This window comes from Echeneis naucrates, chromosome 9 (genome assembly GCF_900963305.1).
Source record: "Echeneis naucrates chromosome 9, fEcheNa1.1, whole genome shotgun sequence".
Taxonomy (NCBI): domain Eukaryota; kingdom Metazoa; phylum Chordata; class Actinopteri; order Carangiformes; family Echeneidae; genus Echeneis; species Echeneis naucrates.
The window spans coordinates 21,030,583-21,049,861 of NC_042519.1; the positions used below are offsets into that span (position 1 = coordinate 21,030,583).

General features: G+C 41.8%; 3 protein-coding genes across 5 annotated transcripts in view; 2 read left to right on the top strand and 1 right to left on the bottom strand.

Annotated features, from left to right (window-relative positions):
• Positions 1 to 781: 781 nt before the first annotated feature.
• wsb2 (WD repeat and SOCS box containing 2) lies at positions 782 to 5,942 on the top strand. Of its 2 annotated transcripts, none has more exons than XM_029510183.1 (9): positions 782 to 1,029; positions 1,277 to 1,445; positions 2,170 to 2,393; positions 2,499 to 2,630; positions 3,410 to 3,510; positions 4,092 to 4,288; positions 4,597 to 4,686; positions 4,822 to 4,938; positions 5,301 to 5,942. In XM_029510183.1, the coding sequence occupies exons 1-9, from the start codon at positions 990 to 992 to the stop codon at positions 5,512 to 5,514; spliced, it is 1,284 nt and encodes a 427-aa protein (XP_029366043.1). In that variant the 5' UTR covers positions 782 to 989; the 3' UTR covers positions 5,515 to 5,942. The 2 variants fall into 2 exon arrangements, with proteins under 2 accessions (XP_029366043.1, XP_029366044.1); XM_029510184.1 differs by having other exon boundaries at positions 785 to 1,029; positions 2,197 to 2,393.
• On the bottom strand, positions 5,898 to 10,178 carry rfc5 (replication factor C (activator 1) 5). 2 transcript variants are annotated; one of them, XM_029510186.1, is made up of 12 exons: positions 10,049 to 10,178; positions 9,446 to 9,510; positions 9,165 to 9,301; positions 8,958 to 9,037; positions 8,753 to 8,826; positions 8,039 to 8,198; positions 7,700 to 7,781; positions 7,490 to 7,619; positions 7,145 to 7,222; positions 6,660 to 6,714; positions 6,473 to 6,554; positions 5,898 to 6,362 (listed from the first exon to the last, which is right to left on the bottom strand). In XM_029510186.1, the coding sequence occupies exons 1-12, from the start codon at positions 10,093 to 10,095 to the stop codon at positions 6,354 to 6,356; spliced, it is 999 nt and encodes a 332-aa protein (XP_029366046.1). In that variant the 5' UTR covers positions 10,096 to 10,178; the 3' UTR covers positions 5,898 to 6,353. The 2 variants fall into 2 exon arrangements, with proteins under 2 accessions (XP_029366046.1, XP_029366045.1); XM_029510185.1 differs by having other exon boundaries at positions 5,898 to 6,554.
• Positions 10,179 to 11,815: 1,637 nt separating this feature from the next.
• Positions 11,816 to 19,279, top strand: part of ksr2 (kinase suppressor of ras 2) — a 75,772-nt gene continuing 68,308 nt past the window's right edge. The window contains exon 1 of the mRNA XM_029511250.1: positions 11,816 to 11,989. Within this exon, the coding sequence (XP_029367110.1) occupies positions 11,816 to 11,989 (174 nt within the window). The remainder of the gene's footprint in view (positions 11,990 to 19,279) is intronic.

Sequence of the window (19,279 nt, forward strand, 5' to 3'; positions counted from 1 at the left end):
CCTGAAGTATGACCTCAACAGACCAGAACAAACTGGTATGTTTTTCTTTTTATTACTTCAAGTCCATTTTTAATTCAAAACATTTTCTTCAACCAATATTCTCAATTAAACTTTGATTTTGCAAACATCCCAGAGTCCAGTAAAGAACTGAGACTTCAGAGAGATTTAAAGGACGTTTTATTGCCTTCAGTGATACATTCAACAGCGGTGGGGAAAAAATGTGAATGAGAAAGGAGGATATAAACTTTTTATTTGAGATTTAGCAATCTAAAAAGCAAAGTTTGGATATTATCCATCAGAAATGGTGAGTAAGGATCCTGTGATTAATCTGTGAAACACTAACTACACCAGAATTTTTAAGGCAAAAATTACACCTAAAGAAATAAAATCGATGCGACATGGTTATTTATGGAGAACATCATCTTCATACTGGAGCTGGAGCAGTTGTTGAGAAAATCAAATGAAAAACAGCACAGATTTTCAATTTATTGATAAAATTATTTAAAACACTTTATACGCACTTGGCATGTTTTTTTTATCTTTATTTTTTAAGCTTGGCAGGAATATAAAACCAGATGATCATTGCTGAATTAATATGAGATGATGAAAACAAAAAAATATAAAGCGTAATTTAATTCCGGCGGAGGGGCGGGGCTGGGGGCGTGGCTACAGCCGCCTGAGGTTACGTAATGCGGAAAAAACGTGACTACGTCAGGAAACGCCGTAGCCAATGAGACGAAGCGACGCGGACATCCGGAAATCCGGTGAACATTTTGTTTCCGACCTGCACGTTTTTCTCACAACAAACAGAGAGGACGGAGGGAGGACGGAGGCAGGACGGAGGATCCGGCTTTGCCCGGACACATCGACCTTCTGCCGCCTGGACTTCCATGGCTGCCCCGGAGGACGGAGTCCGGAAGTCCGCAATAAAGCGAAGAATGTGAGCGGAAAGAAAAAACAAAACAAAAAACAAGCTAACAAAAACAACAATGTGCACCACGGATAACCACGCAGAGATAGTTTCTTCATGTAAGTTATCTCAGATTTTTTTTTTATTGTTTTAATTTTATTAGCTTGATTTATTGTTTTGTGGGTGACGTCGTTGTCATCGCAACCGTCCGTAACCAGGCAGCCGTTAAAAGAGAGAAGAAGAAGAAGAAGAAGAAGAAGAAGAAGTAGAAGAAGAAGGGCGGTGACGCCTTCAGGGTCGGTCAGGGATGAAACAGTTCTCCCCCGCTTGCCATTCATGCCCCCTCTCCTCTCCGTCCCCCTCCAGCCTCCGACCCGGCTCTCATCCTGGAGCTGAAGACCAGGAGACCTCCGTCCTTGTTGGGCCGGGCCGGCTGCGAGACCTGGAGCGTGGACTTCTCCCCGGACGGGGCCTGGTTCGCCTGGTCGATGGGTCACGGCATCGTGTGGGTGGTCGCCTGGCCGCTGGACTCCGAGTGAGTTCCCGATTACATTTAAATGCACCACGATGCGTTCAGGCCGCCCACGTAGAGTTCGCTTTAATTAGCAGAGGAGGAGGAGAAACAGCATGGTTGTTTATTTTGTGTCAGAAATCATAGCATCTATCTATATGTGTGTGTTGCATATCTATATATATCTATATCTATATATAGATATATATAGATATAGATATATATATAAAACGAAGACAAGATGTAAATCTGTTATTTCAGGATCAGAATTAAAAATACTCTGTTAACCACCAGGGGAAACTTACCTCCTTACAGCTGCTCCAGAATAGAAATAGAAATATCATTAGAAGTTCATACAGACTGAAGATTTAAAATGTAAATGGATAAGTATATCGAAATTAAAATGATGATCTGGAAAAATTATGCGATACAGACACATTTTGGGAAAAATATGTGGGAAATGGTGATGAAGTAAATATAGTCTGAAGAAGAATGAGAGATACACAACATTTTTCAATTCTCTTCCCAGTCTATTAATTTCTGTTTGCATCTTGGTTTGATAGCCACCTGTAGTGTTTACACACCCGCCCATAATGACAGTGAAAGTTGTAAAACCGAGCAGTGTAAAGGTTTTTGTGATTATAACGTTTCTAACATTTCCAACAGCCCACAAAGACAGAATCGTTTAATCTCCTACCGCAGTTTCATTTTGCCTTTTTTTTTTTTTTTTTTTTTTTTTTTCATGGAGTCTCCATGGTGCTCTTCTTCCTCGCAGGGACAGTCAGAATGGAGACATGGACCGAGGAGACAAGAGCTTCAGCTGTGGTCACCCAGTGTGGGGCCTCGCCTTCGGGCCCAGACCTCCAAAATCAGCTGCGGTGGCACGACCGGCTAAGAGATCATCCAATGGCAGCCTGTTTCTGGCCACAGGCCTGGAGAACGGAGTTATCAAAATCTGGAATGTCTTAACGGGTGAGGTCTTCATTTCTGCTGGAGGGGGGGGTGCTGTTATCTGAACTGTGGTCAGAAATAAAGACCACATTTATTTATTATAAATTGCTCCTACTGGGCTTGCAGGCAACGCTGTGTTTGACCTCCACGGACACGAAGGAGTTGTGAGGGGCCTTGTCTTCCCTCAGAACGGGACGCTCACACTCATCTCCTCTTCTCGAGACAAAACCCTGAGGATTTGGGACCTGGCTCATAAAGGTGTGTGTTTAAGGTGTATTAATGACTGATGTAGAAACGTTCTTCAAATCTTTAACTTTTCAGGATAAGATACCCTTTCACCTCACGAACAACCCTCGCTGATATGACTCCTGTTTTTAGTCATCAAAATGCAAAGAAATTGTTTCATAGATAAACATATTAATGAGAATATGTGCAGGTTTTTTTGGGGGGGGGGGTTGGGTTTGTTTTTTATTTACCTTTGCACAGCCCTCCCATTAACTGTGTCCACCATGGACCCTTTCCAAAACAATCTTTTAATTTACAGTCTTTCTTGCAGCTCAGATGTTTCATTCATTCAGGATTTCTGTAAAGAAGCTAACCATTTAAAATTTGATCTCACAGCTTTACAGTCTTTAAGCCCAACGCTTTATCGTGTATGTTTACATTCATATCAAAAATGTGCATGCTTTTCCTTAAGTACAGTTCATACTCAAACAACCTGAGAGGTCCTTGAGCACCTCTTTATCTCAGCCAAACAAAAGATGAAGAATAAAGCTGTGAAATCTTTTCCCACTTTTTTCACTTTTTTTTTTTTTATCGTGCTTTTTATTTGTTTGTGACTGTGGATTCGGCACTTCGCCTCTGTGTTTTGTCACCGTGCAGTCCAGCAGCTCCAAAACCTTCTGTTCCCACTGTGAGAGGTTAAAGCAAACAAATGCTCATGTTTACACCCATGGGCGTCTCATTCTGCACCACTTCACTTTGCACCACATTCTGCGTTCACTTCAGTCACAATCTCTGTGCTCTTTCTGCTGCAGGGAAAACGGTGCAGGTGCTCTCTGGCCACAAAGACTGGATCAGCTGCTGCTGCGTGTCGTCCGACTGCAGCATGATCGCATCCGTCGGAAGATTTGACAGAGTGAGTTTTAAAAGCCTGATGGTGCACGTGCATCATCGGCTCATGCACATTTAATAACCCTCCTCCTTTGAGGCTTTTAATCTAATTCTGCATCAATTTAAGAAACACTGTCAACCAGCTCTGTGTCAAAATTAAATTTTCCACCAGTAACTGGACACATTTTCAGATTACAACTCAACTAACTTCAACATAATTGCGCCACTTTTTCAAGGACAGTGTTTTTGTTTTTGGTGTTTTTGGTAATGGTCCCTCCGTAAGGGGTTGTTTCCGGTCATGAGGGCACCAATAGTTTTTGAAGATTGTATCCACATGGACCTTCGTTGGTTGAGGTTGAAACTGAACCAAATAGATTTTTCTGAGTTAATGCATGTCTGTTGCTGTTGAATGTGCAGTGATCACAATCTGATGAGCTGCATGCCTGTCCTGTTGACATTCACTGACACAGGGTCTTATTTGGCATCGAATCAAAGGAATTTAAAGCAACCTCTGCACTTCTCTCCACAGTCTACTTTATTTTCAAATTAAAAGTAATGCCTACAGCTAGATATATATGTACCCATTGAGTATCATTTCATCTTCAGATGGTTTGTCTGTGGAGTCTGCGGTCGTACACGTTCATCAGAAACCTGACAGGAGGGATCCGGAAAACCTTGTACCTCCTGTCTTCCTGTGACTTCTCCCCAGACGGGGCTCTGCTTGCCACGGCTGCTTTTACTGGCTCCAGCTGGTGGATCGACCTCTGGGACCCGTACACAGCGGAGAAACTGGCCACCCTGGTGTAAGTTTATGTTCCGCTTTCAGTCTGAGTATTCGGTCAGTGGACCTTCGCACATGTAGTTAATTAGTCTTAGGCTGCAGTTTATTGACACACAGATCCAACAAGTTTTCCTGCCAGTTTTCACCGGGCACAATTGAATTTCATGAAGCTGGGAAACCAAACACATCCTGAAACTAAGTCCTGATTTCCTGTTTCAATCTGTCTCTCCCTCATTCTTGTTTTTTGTTCATATGCAACATTCATGAATGATGATGGCAAGTAAATGCAGGACAAGATCATGCTGACAAGCTCATATGTTTTATTCACAGTGATTACTTTGAAGATTACGGACAAAACCAAATCTCTGCATTACAGTTCTCTCCCAGTGGTTTGCATTTGGCCATTGTGACTGACGACAGGTGAGTTGTTGTGCATTTGTTTATTTATATATATATATATATATATATATATATATATATATATTAAAATCACATCAATGTGTATTCTGCACTGGACAAAGTGATTTCAGATGAATGTTGTTTGCATGTGTGCAGAGCACTTCGCATCTGGGAGCCAGGAAAAACAGGGATGGTGATGCAGACAAAAGCAGACCGGGACTCGAATGGACTCTGCTGCAACTACCATCCACAAGGGGGGGTGGTTGCTACGGGGTAAAAAAAAAATCCTCCTGCTTTGAATGAAAAGAGCTTTAAACCTCGTGTAGACATGAGAGATGGCTTGGAAAAGTTTCCAGCTCGCTTCTCTGAGAGGACAGTGTTCAGTGAGAATTCATGATGGCTGCAGAAATAACTGAGAATTGGCAACAATTATTTGGACCTTTCTGCTTTTTTTTTTTTTTATATATACAGAAAAATTTTGATTGATGTGCTTGTTTTCATTATTCTGGTAAAATTTCGTTCACAGCAGCTGAAATATTCCCAACTGCTTTCAGCGCTTCTGCTGCAGCTTCACATGCAAACAATTTATATCTTTTTCATGTAGTTTGCATGTTTTCTAACACCTCCCCCATCAGGACCAGGGACGGCCACGTGAGGTTCTGGAAGGCTCCCAGGACGGTGCCCAGCCTGTGCCACCTGTGCCGATCCATCCTCCGCGACTCGGTCTCCACACACCAGATGGAGCCGCTGCCCCTCCCCAAGAGGATCCTAGAGTACCTCACCTACAGGAACATCCCCAAACGCCTCAAGACATGTCCGTCCTCAGAGGACGAGGAGTGGGAAGGCTAAATATACAACATTTAAAAATAAGGCAATGCAAATGGCATTTACAGCAACTGATTGTTTTACAGTCTGATGATAAACAAGCTTTGTTCACTGAGTTGAGAGACGCTTTCACAGCTTGACTTCGCAGCAGAAGCACCTCTTAACATCATGCACATCAGATGCAACATTTCTGCACTAAGGATTTAATTTACTGCACTTAAACTGAAAGATGATGCATACATGCATTTTTCATATGCTTATGACTTGAATATCACTTTTTTCTTTTTTACAATTAATTTATTGTGTAAATAAATGTATATGCATTTCTAATTCAAATGTTCATCATGAGACAGCACATACAATACCACTGCACATGTTAATTATTTATGGAAGATATAGACTGGAAATATAGGAAATAGTTTTATTAAACAGATTTAAACATTTACACATCAGAGACTTGTGTTTTTTTTTTTTTATACCAAGGATAGACTACAGAAAAAAATAAGTGGCTATTAAGTCCATATTTAAACAGAAGTGCCAACACCAACTGGATCTTTCTTATTTTGGTGTCAGAGCTACAAATCAGCTGCTTCCCATTTTGGTCTGTTTGCATGTACATGGTAGAGATTGAGAAAGCTACTAGATTGTGTTTTTGAGACATCTGCCACTCTGTACATTTAGTCTGTGGAGAACTGGAGGGCAGATCACACCATATGCACCTGAAGGACATCTGTTTTTATTCCTAAAAAACCTAAACAAACGGGATCGACAGACTTCTTGTTGCAGAGCTCGGCCATCAGGTTTTACAAGAGGGAACAGTGCACATGATCATACAGCTGAAGCTCTGGATGAAGCAGTCTGGTTTAGTTTTTCTGCAGTGGTACAGGAACAGTTAATAGTGACCACTAATGAATCACTGAAAATTAGTCACATTTGCTCGAGGTAGAGCAACTGGTAACTGAGTCTACGAGGCCTCACTGACCACAAGGTCTCTTACTGCCTGGAAAGCTGCGACCATGGAGCTCAGCTGGATCTTTTCATCAGTCCCTGAGGCCAGCCGGTGTCTGAGGAGACGACAGATGATTGGTCCAAAACCAATAAGAACTCAAGATATCCTGAGCGTGAGAGTATTTTTAGTTACATGTGTTTTTTATCTAGGAAGCACTTACTCTACGTCAGCCAACTTGATGAGCAGACCGATCCGGATGTTGGGAGGAAAGTCCACTTAAAGAGAGGAGAAGAAAAATTTTGAGTCCTCATGCAAATAGTTCGAAACTGGTAATAGATGCTCACCATAATTTCCATTATTACTGGCGTTGATTATCTTAAACCTTTGGTGAGAGTGACCTCACATCGGATAGAAAAATCATCACTACTCTGTGACTATAAGTTAAAATGATGCGTCTAACTGCCAACACATTAACCACACACACACACACACACACACACACACACCTTACACAGGTGTTTAAGGTTGGATCCATGTATGGAAAACATAACAGCTTTATAACAGTTAAAGCTACAAAAGCTAAAAGCCTCAATCCTCCAATGGGATTCAACAAATTATCACAGCTCAGGTGTCTGTTAAGGAAAACCACCTGATTTTAAACTAAAGATTTTCAAATGATATCCTTTAAAGACATTGTGACCGTACCTCTGTGTATGAGCAGATGAACCTCAGTGACTATGTCCTGCAGGGCCAAACCTTTCAATGTCTTCAGCTGAAGGATTTCTGTGAACCGCAGGTTAAAGAGTTTCAAGCATGCATTAAACTGAACCGATCAAATCCAAAAATTTGAAAGCAAATCATGAACGACATGTACAACAGCGGTGTTATTAAGCATTATGGAGTCTGTGGACAAATAGATCAAGATGTTAAGTCACAGATTTAATAATCCTGTAGCTACAGTTTGCTTCCGTCAGCCTGACAAATTGTAAGAATAGACAGCAACTTCAGATAAACACAGACTTAGTGAAGTCAAAACAACAAGAAGCATACGTTTGTACGCTGTGGTGAAGTCTTTGTTGAGAGACCAGTCGAGGATGTTGGCGATGTCAGAGCGGAGGGGGTGACCTGTGCAGGTGTAAACTGTGTCCTCTGTGACCGTCCCATACGCCATACTGGTGCTCTGAAATCACAGATTTACCCTGTGACGGATTTTCAAAAATATAAATACAAACTAGAGACAGAAAGATTTTCTGATCATACCTGCAATATGTTGAGTGATCTTCTCATGTCACCTGATGATAAGGTCACAATGGCCTTCATGCCATCTGGAGATACGTCAACACTGTCACAAAAAGATGCACTCTTTTAATCAGCTTCACTAAACCACTGAAAGGCACTCAATGATTGAAATATATATTTGTTTATTAATAAAGGTCCAGTATGTACCAGTTTGAAATCTTTGTATAAATATAGCAAAGGGTGATTGGTTTCTTCATCTTTAATAAAGGAGGGGGGGGAAACACAGCCTCTTTTAACACCCTGGTCCTCAGACTGATATGATTTGGAGAAGGAAGAGTCACAACATTCACACAAACGTACTTCTCCTGCTGGATTACGTGCTCCAGCCGGGGGATCATCTGGTCTGGGGACAGCGGGCCAAAGCGAAACCTGGTGCAGCGAGACTGCAGAGCCGGGATGATCTTCGACAGGTAGTTGCAGATCAGACAAAATCGAGTGTTTTCAGTGTACTTCTCAATCACTGAGGCAGAGGAAAGCGAGAGCACACAGGAAGAGAAAGTACAAATTAAAATCAGTGAGTACAGGCACATAAAAATAAAATGTTGAACTCTTCCTTTTAAAATCCTCTTTCCCCCCCCAAAAAAATAATCTGAATTACAGCAATCATGGAAATACAAAGAAAAGATGGTTAGGAAAAAATTAAACTATTGATGCAATTTATAGGATGCAACAATTCTTGTAACCAATAAGGCAAGTATTTCTACTGACTACTATCAGCAACAATCTGCAGGAATGTATTTATTCATGCAGCTCTCAGAAAAGATGCCGTAAATAGCCTAAGAAAACAGCATTTCTTTGGCCTCTGTCCCTGAACAGCTGAGTTCAAAGACAAAATGTTCCATTTTAACTCCATCAACAGCTCGAAGCAGATTTTCAGGTAGGTATTGGTTTTTAAAATAAATATCAGGGTGTAACAAGCAGATAGCCTGCAATTCTCCATCAGCCAAATTGTCCGGCTGCTCAACGAGCCGTGTGGCTCACAGTGGGCGATGCCCTGCCAAACAGATGGCTTACCTCGCCGCAATGCATTCTGGGCATCCTGGGTCATGGCATCGGCCTCATCCAGTATCACCAACTTGAAGCCCTTTCTGGAGGATCAAAGGGACGGACAAGAAGGCACCAGTTTAATTAATTCCACTTGGTGGATATAGGTTGTAAATAAAATCCCAAATAAAATTAAGAAGATTAATTGTTGAATACAAGCTATTTTCAGTCTCACTTGAAAATGGTCCGGGTGCTGGCAAAGCTCAGAATAGGGCCTCGTACAACATCAATACCTCTGTCATCAGATGCATTCAGCTACGAAACAATTAGTCAGGTATTAATAGATCAGTCTCTCACTCAATGAAGATATCAGGTGTAGCAACTACTGGAAGCCTTCAAATCCTAATAAATCAAACTGTTGTAACGTGGAATAGTTGCGTACCTCCAACACCATAGAGTTGAACTCTTTGTCTTTGTACAGCTGTTTGGCACAGGCGAGGATGGTGGAGGTTTTTCCTGTTCCTGGGGGACCGTAGAATAAGAGGTGGGGAAGTTTGTCCTCGCTGATAAACCTCTGGACTGTAAGAAATATAACAATCAACACCAAGTTCCAGCCACACCGGTTTGTGATAAATGGGGCAGCAGTTGGCTGATAAACCTCTGTGTCCTGTTGTGCTCTCAGAATAAAGATTATATAATAATCCTGTCAGTCGACATACTCACTGGTAGATAGAATATCTTTGTGGGAGATCAGATCATCAAGCTTCTGAGGTCTGTATTTTTCAACCCTGTTGTAAGGAGCAGAAATGCATAATCCATCAGTAATGTTATCAATAATAAATACTTTTTATTGCCAAAGCTTGTCATACTTGTTATGGTCGTTTTCCATATCCAGCGATAAGCAACCAAACGGACTCAATTTAAATTTACATGTAAAGAATGGGCGACATAGTGAAACAATTTTGAGTAACCTTACAGACTTCAGATTTGTAGGTGCCATTTATCACTTCGGCGCCTCTCAGTTTGACCAACTCAGCAGAATAACAGACAAAAAGTTAACTTTAATGTCGTTTGGCAGCAGACGCTGCAACATTTCCGACGAGCCAGCAACCCGAAACAGCGATGGACGTTGTTACCGATTCCTCATTATGTATGCCGAATTGAATATTATTCAAAGTATGAGGAATAAGGACGGTGTCTGTTCATTTTGACAAAGCATCGTGTTGGCTGACAGAGGAGATGAATCTGCGGCTAACCGCTTGTTGACGTGTGAGCTAGCTAGCATCTAACATAAACTTAACTGAGATAAACAACGAGTAAACTCACCAAGGTAAGTTTCTGTTCTGCGCTGGAGCTTTACTTGTAGACGCCATGTGACCTGTGAAGTGTAATTTATCTCCTAACTATTTTAATAAGTGTTTTTTTTTTTTTATTAGCACCTCTCCTCCGTGCTACTCTCTGCTAGGTTTGGCGCCTGACACTACAAACGGTACGTAATACGCCACCACGCACAGCCAATCAGATCTCACCGCCGCCTCGAATGGGCGGGGTCTCGGTGTCTTCGCTGTAAAAAGTGCAGGAAAAAAAAAACTATTTTGAAGATTTTACACTTTAAAAAGTGAACGTGAAGAGCTCGAATATATTGTGTCCAATCTGAAAACGGATTTTTGGAGCAGATGCATTCATGAGGATAAATCCAACATGTCTCCTCCCTCTCTTTCTCCCTCTGTGTCTCTTTACTGCTCAGTATTTTCAGTCATTTATTATTGAGGTGCATGCACTTTTTTTGACAACATAGTGTAATCACTGTTATCATCAGTTTTTGCCTTAAGATTTCCTACAAATACAACAGCACTTTGTTTGACTTTGTGTGTGTGTGTGTCTGAAATAAACCGTGTTCTTTCTCCAATATGTAATTTAAAATAGATGGTGTGAGTGGCCCAGTAATTTTAAAGTAAAGTGCAAGCAGCCATTTGTATTACAAAAATAAAATATTATGCCGAGCTCACAAGTTATGAGTGTTTGAAGTGTGTGAAGAGTGTAAAGTTGGTGTGGGACAGTCTTGAGTTTTTTGTTTTTGTGTGTGTGTGTGTGTGTGTGTGTGTGTGTGTGTGTGTGTGTGTGTGTGTGTGTGTGGACTTGACAATAACATGAACGTTGACGCGTACATGCGTAGGAGCACTGCATGTAAGTTAGATAAAAGCTCCTACATCTTTCCTCCAAACAAACTGAACAAAAAAGGGGAGGTGGTGGTGGTGGTGGTGGTGGTTCTGCACCCCCCACCCCACCCCCTCCCGCATCCATCCAGGCCCGGGGACTGGGTGAAGCCACCGCACTACGGGGCGCCAATCTCGCGAGAACGGCCCCATCGCAGCGGTGCCAGGGCGATGCGATGCTGTTGCTGTTGCTGTGGGTTTGATTGACAGGAAACATGTCGGTGTGGTGGGAGCGAACCGGGATGCAGCTGCTGCCACCGGAGACAGGGAGTACCTGCATCCGATCCGCACATCTGCACCTTTAAAACCGGGCAGGCTTTCCCCGACGATACGTCCGATTATGATGCGCTGAGCGGCTTTTTCCCTCCTTCCTTTCTTTTATTTTCTATTTTATTTTATTTCATTATTATTGTTTTTCGGGTTATTTTTTTTTTTTTAATTATTATTATTAAACATCCATTTGAAAGGAAAGGAGCGGGGGGTTTGGGGGTGGGGGAGGGGGGTGGGGGGTGGGGGGCACCCAAATGGATGCTCTGGCAAACCGTGTAGTCCCGCTCGGTATCCTGATCTCGGGTTTGATTTAGCCCTCCAACCAGACACCTTGATGAAACAGCAGGAACTACCGAGGACTGTTGTTGCAATGGAGTCGACTCTGTCACGGCTCAAACCCCTTCTGTAGACCTGCAACATCTTATTCCATGGCGTTTTGCAGCTTTCTCTGTTCCGTGGGTTCCTCCACGTTTCCTTTTTGAGATCTCATTGTTGTATTTTTCTTTTTCTCATTTTTATTTAATACTTTTTTTTTTTTTTTTTTTTTTTTTTTTTTGCTTTAAAGTCCAAAAGGGGGATAAAATACGGACCACAAGCTCGCCAAACTATGAACGAGGAGATGACAAAAAGCGAGGAGCAGCATCTTAGTTTGCAGAAAGCCTTGCAGCAGTGCGAGTTGGTGCAAAACATGATAGACATAAGCATTTCTAGTTTGGAGGGTTTACGGACCAAATGTGCCACATCCAACGACTTGACACAAAAAGAGATCCGAACGCTGGAGGTAAGCGCCGTTTGAATCTCTGCTGTGCATCTTCATCTAAATCGATACGGAGGGCTGTCACCGTCTGCTATTCATTTGTAGGCCACCGTGCTTATGTACATAGAAATATAAATGTCTATTTTTTTTTAACGACAACCTGCCCCCCCCCCTCCCCCCTTTTTTTTTTTTTTTAGCTGTCATTGCATAAATATGCAAAAGCTCCGTGCTGATCAGTTTTTTTTTTTCTGTGCAGTGCAATAAATCAAGAGGTCTACGGGGCTGCAGTGGGCTGTTGGACTTGCGCATTCTGCAGGTGGCGGAGAGAGAAGGTGGCTCTTCTCCATCAGAATAATATCTGAGGCAGCAGAGGCCTATAGGCAGCCCGTGTTTACAGTCCACTAGCATTATTGCCAAACCTGCGCATCTGTGCCGTGCAGCGCGTCCAGGCCCCGCTGTTATGCAAGGCGAGCAGATTAGTGAAATTGTTACCAAATAGCATTATCCGTTTAATTGGCCCGTGGGTGAGGGGGGGTGGTGATGGTGGTGGTGGTGGTGGTGTGTGTGTGTGTGTGTGGGGGGGGGATTCCGTAATTTGCGTTACGTAATGGCCATAATATGTTGTGTTTGAGATATGAAGACTGTCTGTTTGGAGACCACTCAATCCAGCCAAACACCCATCCTCTCTCTCTCTCTGCCCCCTCCCCTCCCCCCCCCCACCCTACAGGCTCTTACAGGACATTAAAAAACGCCATAAAATGCGATAAGGTCACTGAAAACTCACTATTGAGCAGCGCAGACATTAAGGGCCCCTAAGAATGTAATGGTGATGCCTCAGGAGATTAAAACAAATACCATTAAGTGCGATAAGGTCTCCATAAACTCACCACTGACTATCTGTGTGTGCCATTGGGAATATAATTTAGATATGACATGAAAGTCCCATAAAGAAAATTCACTTGTGGGCACCACACAGCAACCCCAAACCTCACTGGCTTCATCTAGTGTTGAAAACATAATAATATTTTCAACGGTGTGTCCGGGCTGTTCGGTGAACTTTGGAAGTATTGACAGGAACGTAATCCAAGAAGAGACTTAACTAATATTTAGAACAAATGTGCCTTCAGCAGTGAGCAAGCCACAGTGTGAAGATAAATGTTCATTAGTTCCCTGAATGCGTTGTTGATAGTGGATTATTTATTATAAGATTTACAAAGGTATTCTTTTTTTACATTACAATATTATCCTGATGGCTTAAAAATGTTCAAGGTTTTGTTAGAACTATAACTCCAGACTGCATATTCAGCTTTTTAAACTCAGGTAATTTTGAAGAATAAATGATCGGCAGATGCATCTGGACCAAATCTCTATCACAAACTGTGCTGTGTGGCTAAGGGACTGTAAAAACCAATTCAGCGGTTAAAGGCAGTAAGATATATGGAGGGTTTGTATCTTTTCTTTTTCCCTAAGGCAGGCTGTCTTTTTGAGAAAAGCTTCACTGCCATAACTCAGAGAGTTGTGGAGTTGTTGTTGCTGTCTGTATTGGAGGGTTTTATTCATATTTATACCGATGAGGCACATTAGATATCAAGAAACTATGACAATATGGCAAATAGAAACTGTTGTATTTGCATTGACACAGTCACTATTGTAGAATGAGAAGTGCTTTGCTGCAAAAACACTGTTTATCACTTGTTCAAAAGGACTGACCTCCTGTAAGCTTGAGGGGGTGATGTGAAACACATCTTTGTAAACTGCAGGCGGCAGTAATGCAGGAAAAAGAAACGCAGAAAGTAGAAAAAGTTCTAGTCAAAGAGAAGTAGACAGTCAATCGAATGTTAAAAACGCAGGTTCCGAAACGTTCATTAATTATAAATCTTTTTTTTTTTTTTTTTACCGGATCTGTTGATTTGAATAGAAAAAAACACAATGCACTTTGTTGTACGTCACAACACTGGAGCATCTGGCTTCACTTTATATTTATACTGTACGCACTCTGCTCTGCTGTAACAATGATTGTTATTTTCACTTCACACCTAATACACTTTCATGGCTCCAACACAGAGCATTTCTTATAGCTCACATGGTTGTAAATAATAGTCATGTTTGTCTGAGTTATACAGCTTATAAGTAATGAAGTAGTTAAGTAAAATGATGTCAAACATCATTATTTTATTACAGCCCAAGCAACTATACTCATGATGGATTCTGTAGTAAAGCATGTCCACCATATTCAAATTATTCAAAGTATCATGATCAGATTTTTTTTTTGGCTACTCTGCAGCAGAATGTTTCATTACAACTTCCAGCAAATGGGACATAAAGGGACGGCAAATCAGCATTTATTTAAAGTCATGTTTCTAGCTTCCTGAAAAACCCAAACCCAGTATTAACGCTCCTTTCGCTCTGTTGTGTTTCCTGTCAACACCTAACTAGCTGGCAGCCGTATTGGCCATCGTTTGGTGCTGGGCACTCAGCATTTTCTGAAAAAACAAAACAAAACAAACAGGTGTCAGCCGAAGGTGGAAACTCAATGAACAAGTTTGTCTCCTTTCTTATAACACAGAGTTATAAGTTCACAAGGTTAAAATAGGGTGAGTCAAATTTCATCATCTGGAACGTTCCCTGTGGTCCTGCATTGGCATGGTTTGCATCTGAATGGTGAATCTGCATGTGTCGCTAATAATGTCCAAGCCTTTATTCACTGCTGAGCTGCGGTTTGCTTCCCAAAGTTGCAAATGAAGCAGTAACAGTGAGTAACTTTCAACTGTAATCACAAGTAATATCAGCATGTTTAGGGTAATACTGATTTTACTTGAATTAATTTGTGTGGAAACAGGAGAAAACAAATAATCCATAGTTTTATACATCATTGGGACGTTCAGAGTGCTTATAAAATATAGTAATTGGGCACTTTTATGCCCATCTGACAGGCTGAGACACACCAACATGAATTCAGGTCAGAATGAGATATTTTGGTAGTCATGCACTGTTGTGGGCTGCTGTTCTTCTCGTGTTAAATTTAGGCAATGCTCCCCTTGTAAAACGTTTCATCAATATCTGAGAACCGATGGCCTGTGCTGCTGCAAAAACTCGGCCTGGATTAAAGTTCTTTATGATCACTTTATTTGTCGTTTCTATTTACATCTGCGGGACGTTTCTCAGTAGAAATTAATTCAACTTAATATGTGAGAGGGGTGCTCACCACAAGAAGAGAAAGAAGTGTTAGAAATGAGAGAGAACAAACAAAAACACACCTGACAGTTCATACACAAGTGTGACGAACAGAATTACTCCTGAGAAGTGTCTAATCTTCCTCGTTGTCGAGCCTTTCAGGATAACACTCCGCTTATTGCCTTAATAACAAATTAGTTGTCCATCGGGGGTTTCGATCAGGATCACAATGACGTCAGCCCTACGCAAAGCCTTCCTCATTAACCCGTGTGTCTACAGGAGATTCCTCTACGACGCCTCTGTTTTGCTTTTTTTCCATCTCTATTATTAACCCAAAGGACCCAGATTGCGTCTGAGATGCAATCTGTTGGAGGATTTGAGCACTGACCTTGCTTTATCCCAAAGCTTTACCAAAAATAGCAGCCTATATCACTACCTGGATGGAGAGCTAATACTGGTTTCCATTAATATGATTATGCATTGTCGGTGGTATCCCTTGGATACACTGGAATGATCGACGCACATGATAAATGACCTTTTCATAGAAATGCAGACACATGATGGAGCATGACATGTGATCCAGTTATGTATTTCATGGAAAACAGATGACGTCCAGGTCAAAGCCAGTGTTGTTGTTCATGAATGTTCACGTGTAGGAGACGGGTAAAGGATTTACAATGGCTATTTGAACAAGAAATGAACCATAAGCTTTTCTTTTCTTTTTTTTTTTTTCTTTTTGTTTCAGAGGTGGAACTATGGTATTTTTCCATCCTCTGCTCTGGCTTATCAGGATAAAGGGCTCATTATGTTTGAGGTAAATAGATCATACAAAGTGTCCTCTGACCCCGTCTAAATTTATACCTGTTCTAAATGGCCATACTCAAAGGACGCATGGAAAACCTTCCAGTCTCTTCTAGGTTGGACCCGAGCGCATGGCGTCCTGATCTCGCACAACTAGGGTCAAAGGGAAAAACTTTCCAGCCTCTTAATAGTTGTTTTGAAGATTGGAAAATTGGGGCGTCGCTGCATAGAGTGAGAATCATGGTGGCATTGTTTGCTTGACATGTTGAAAGTGGCAGACCAAACTCTTTAGTAAGGAAGAACTGATAGGTCAAGCCAAAAGCAAGTCCAATATTTGCACTACTTTTAGCTCTTTTTTGGGCTGGGCCATCAGCTGAGGGAAATACCTGCCTACCTAGCCGCCTGATGCTATGCTATGTTCACATGCTAGTTGCGTCAGTCTGCTGATTAATGCTGATTTTAGGGCTTCTTTTGGCTGAAAACAGAAACCTTGCTGTGGCCGAGAACGACGACGAGCGGTGAGAGCGATCCTAAACAGGATAGCTGCGGTTCATACATCGAGACAGAAAGCTGGTTGTCGCTGTTAAGCAAAGGTTAAACTAAGAGACGGTGGCAATTGTCCTTGTCGAGCTGTTTATGCAACATTTGTGAAACATGCGACTCAGCTGTGTCGTCTGTTGAATGCTTTGTAGGCTAAATGTGGGGACGAGAAGTTGTCCTGAATCAAAGTTTAACCCACAAACTGCATCAAACTTTTGCTCAAAGACAAGTTTTTTCATTTGCTCTTAATTGAGGCCGAATGAGAATGCAGGATTTTTACAGTGCAGGAAGGCTCAGGACTGTAGTTTAGGTGATCGGATAAAGCTGGTGTGGAAGTTATAGTCTGCACTGCGTTCATGAAGGGCTTCAGTTTATCTGGATTATCTGTGAGGGTATCGGTTGTGCAGAGGTCAGTTCAGCCCAAAGTTTATCTTCTAACCCTAACCCTAACCCTAACCCGTTTACCTGTGTTAGCCAGGGCTATCACGCCTATGTAGGAGGACATTTGTCCGGCTTCATTTTCATTTTTTCACACCCATGAAGAACAGAAAAAGATCCTTGAAAGCTCCTTCAGGTAAAATGCTCATGTTATAGAGGCAGTATCAGAAAACAGCTGCTAACTGTCTGTCCTGAATACATCCTCTCTGCTGAGCTTTGAATCAGTTTTCATAATTATCTTTTGCTTTCTTTAACCAATTTGGGGCTGTTGTTCTTTTTCTTTTCTTTTCTTTTTTTTTTATTTCTCTAAGTGTACTGAAATCATATCGTGCAGTTTTGGACATGGCATGGGTTTAAATCTCTTGTCGAGGAACCATTGATTGTTACTTGCTTGTAACTTCATGAAGGAAAAAATACAATACAGTATTATCTGAAGGACTCAGCTGATGCAAGGGCAGAGACAGAAGGTAAAATAATAACGTGTGAAAAACCAGGGCTAATTTTCAGCTCGTGCCATGCTATTGTTAGCCTGCTAGCCCGAGCAGCTTATGCTTGTGCACCTGCCCACAGTACAGCATGTTCAGTCCTTTCTGGTTTTTTCGCCGCAGCAAGGGAGTAAAGTTTGTCTTGCCAAATCTGCTCCTGCTGCAGCTCGAGGAAGGCGATGCCACATGGCGGCAGGTTTTTCCCTGTTAGATTGGGGGGAATTAAACTCACATGACCTGGAGGCCGCATCGCTCCGACCGATGGAGGCTTCTCGAGTTCAGCTCTTTTTCAACAATGAATTTCAACTATTACGTTGAGCCTATATACCTGAAATCCTGCTTTACATCTTTAGTTGAGTTCAGGCTGAGAGCGTATTATTTGGGACAGGACACATTCAACTCCACACAGAGTACAATCAGCTGCTCCCCCTTCATTTTAGATGTATCAGGAGCAGCTTGGTAAATCAGGGTGCTTCTGCTCGTGGCTGAAGCGTTGATGTAATGTGTTGCTGGCTAAATGTTCAATCTAAAACGGAAAGACAGCTGTTCTGGACAAATCAGTGATTTTGAGACCCCCAAGAATTTATGTCTTGGATCAATGGCTGCTCACTAATGAGACACGCGGACTCACTTAAACAGCAGAAATAGTCTATAGCCACGCTAGGCTAAAATTGTGAAGAGGGAAGCTATTCCTACCTGGGTGCTTGGAGTTGAACGCTAACATCGACAGTGATCTGATAAAGTGATTTTGTAAAATTGTAATGTTGGTGTTTATCAGCTAGTATGCTAATGTTTGTCGATGAGGATTAAAAACAAAGAAGGTTGAAGGGAATATCATTAGTTCTCCCAGCGTTTGGTCACAAACCAAAGTGTTTCAGATCGAAAGATCACCAAAGTGATTACAATTCATCCTGATGGCAGCACGGCCATCGTTCACATAAAAACAAAGATGAGTGAAGAAGAAAGGTTTCTGTCTTATTTGCTCCTCTCATCCTGATTACATTTTCACTAAATAAAAAACATACTTTGCCCTATCTAGTCATTTTGTAGCATTTATACTATTATACCATAAATGAATAAAAATGACAGGTTTTATTTATTCAGGTATGACGAGACCTTTACTGACAGCTTTAGCCGGTGTAACTGTGTGTTTCTCTGTAGGTGTGGACTGAGTAGTCGCCTTTTCGGGCAGAGCGTTAGCAGCCGTGGGCAGCCGCTGAAGGGTTTTCTGTTTTCAGAGGTCACTTGCTGGTTCCTCCTCCGCCGGTTTCTGCTGTGGTTCACACTGATGTAGGCCAGCGCTGTCTAATTCCTCACAGTCATTTTTTTGGGGGTGTATGTTTGGATCGGGGCCATCCACATGCATACTCCTTAAGTCTTTGAGCGTCACGTCACCTACTGTGGGCCTGCATCTTATCCGACCCAAATCAGACCAATTGTTTCAGCTTGACAGCACAGATACTTTCAGTAAACTCAGTGTCCCCCTCTCAGTGGTGGGAGGCTTCGGTATAGACAAATAAAATCTTAATAGCTGATTCTGTAATGACTGATTGGAAGATGTAAATCGAAAAGATTATTCCTTTATTGCAGTTTTAATTACTTCTGGCTGGTTGTAGCTAATTTTGCAGGAAGTCAGCATAGAGGGAAGAATAAATACTATCACAAGGATAATCTGTATATTTATCTGATGGTTGCAAATTAGTAGTATAAAGATGTTTGTGTGGACAGGTGGGACAGAAAAGTCCACTGTCATAAAGTGATTGATGAGTTTTGTAGAATTTCTTGTCCGTCTTGGTTATAAAATAGAAGAATAATCTTGGTTGGTGTTAAGCCAGGAAAAAAAAAAGAAATGCCTCATTGTTCATCAAGCGTTTTA

Bases quoted from the DNA above. Each gene is read 5' to 3' on its own strand.
- rfc5 (XM_029510185.1), bottom strand. From the start codon at position 10,095: ATGGCGTCTACAAGTAAAGCTCCAGCGCAGAACAGAAACTTACCTTG. The intron at 9,302-9,445 runs GTGAGTATGTCG...TATTTCTTACAG, and splicing joins CAAAGATATTCTATCTACCA to TCCAGAGGTTTATCAGCGAG. The intron at 8,199-8,752 runs GTAAGCCATCTG...CCTCTGCCTCAG, and splicing joins CCAGAATGCATTGCGGCGAG to TGATTGAGAAGTACACTGAA.
- wsb2 (XM_029510183.1), top strand. From the start codon at position 990: ATGTGCACCACGGATAACCACGCAGAGATAGTTTCTTCAT. The intron at 2,631-3,409 runs GTGTGTGTTTAA...TTTCTGCTGCAG, and splicing joins TTGGGACCTGGCTCATAAAG to GGAAAACGGTGCAGGTGCTC. The intron at 4,687-4,821 runs GTGAGTTGTTGT...GCATGTGTGCAG, and splicing joins GCCATTGTGACTGACGACAG to AGCACTTCGCATCTGGGAGC.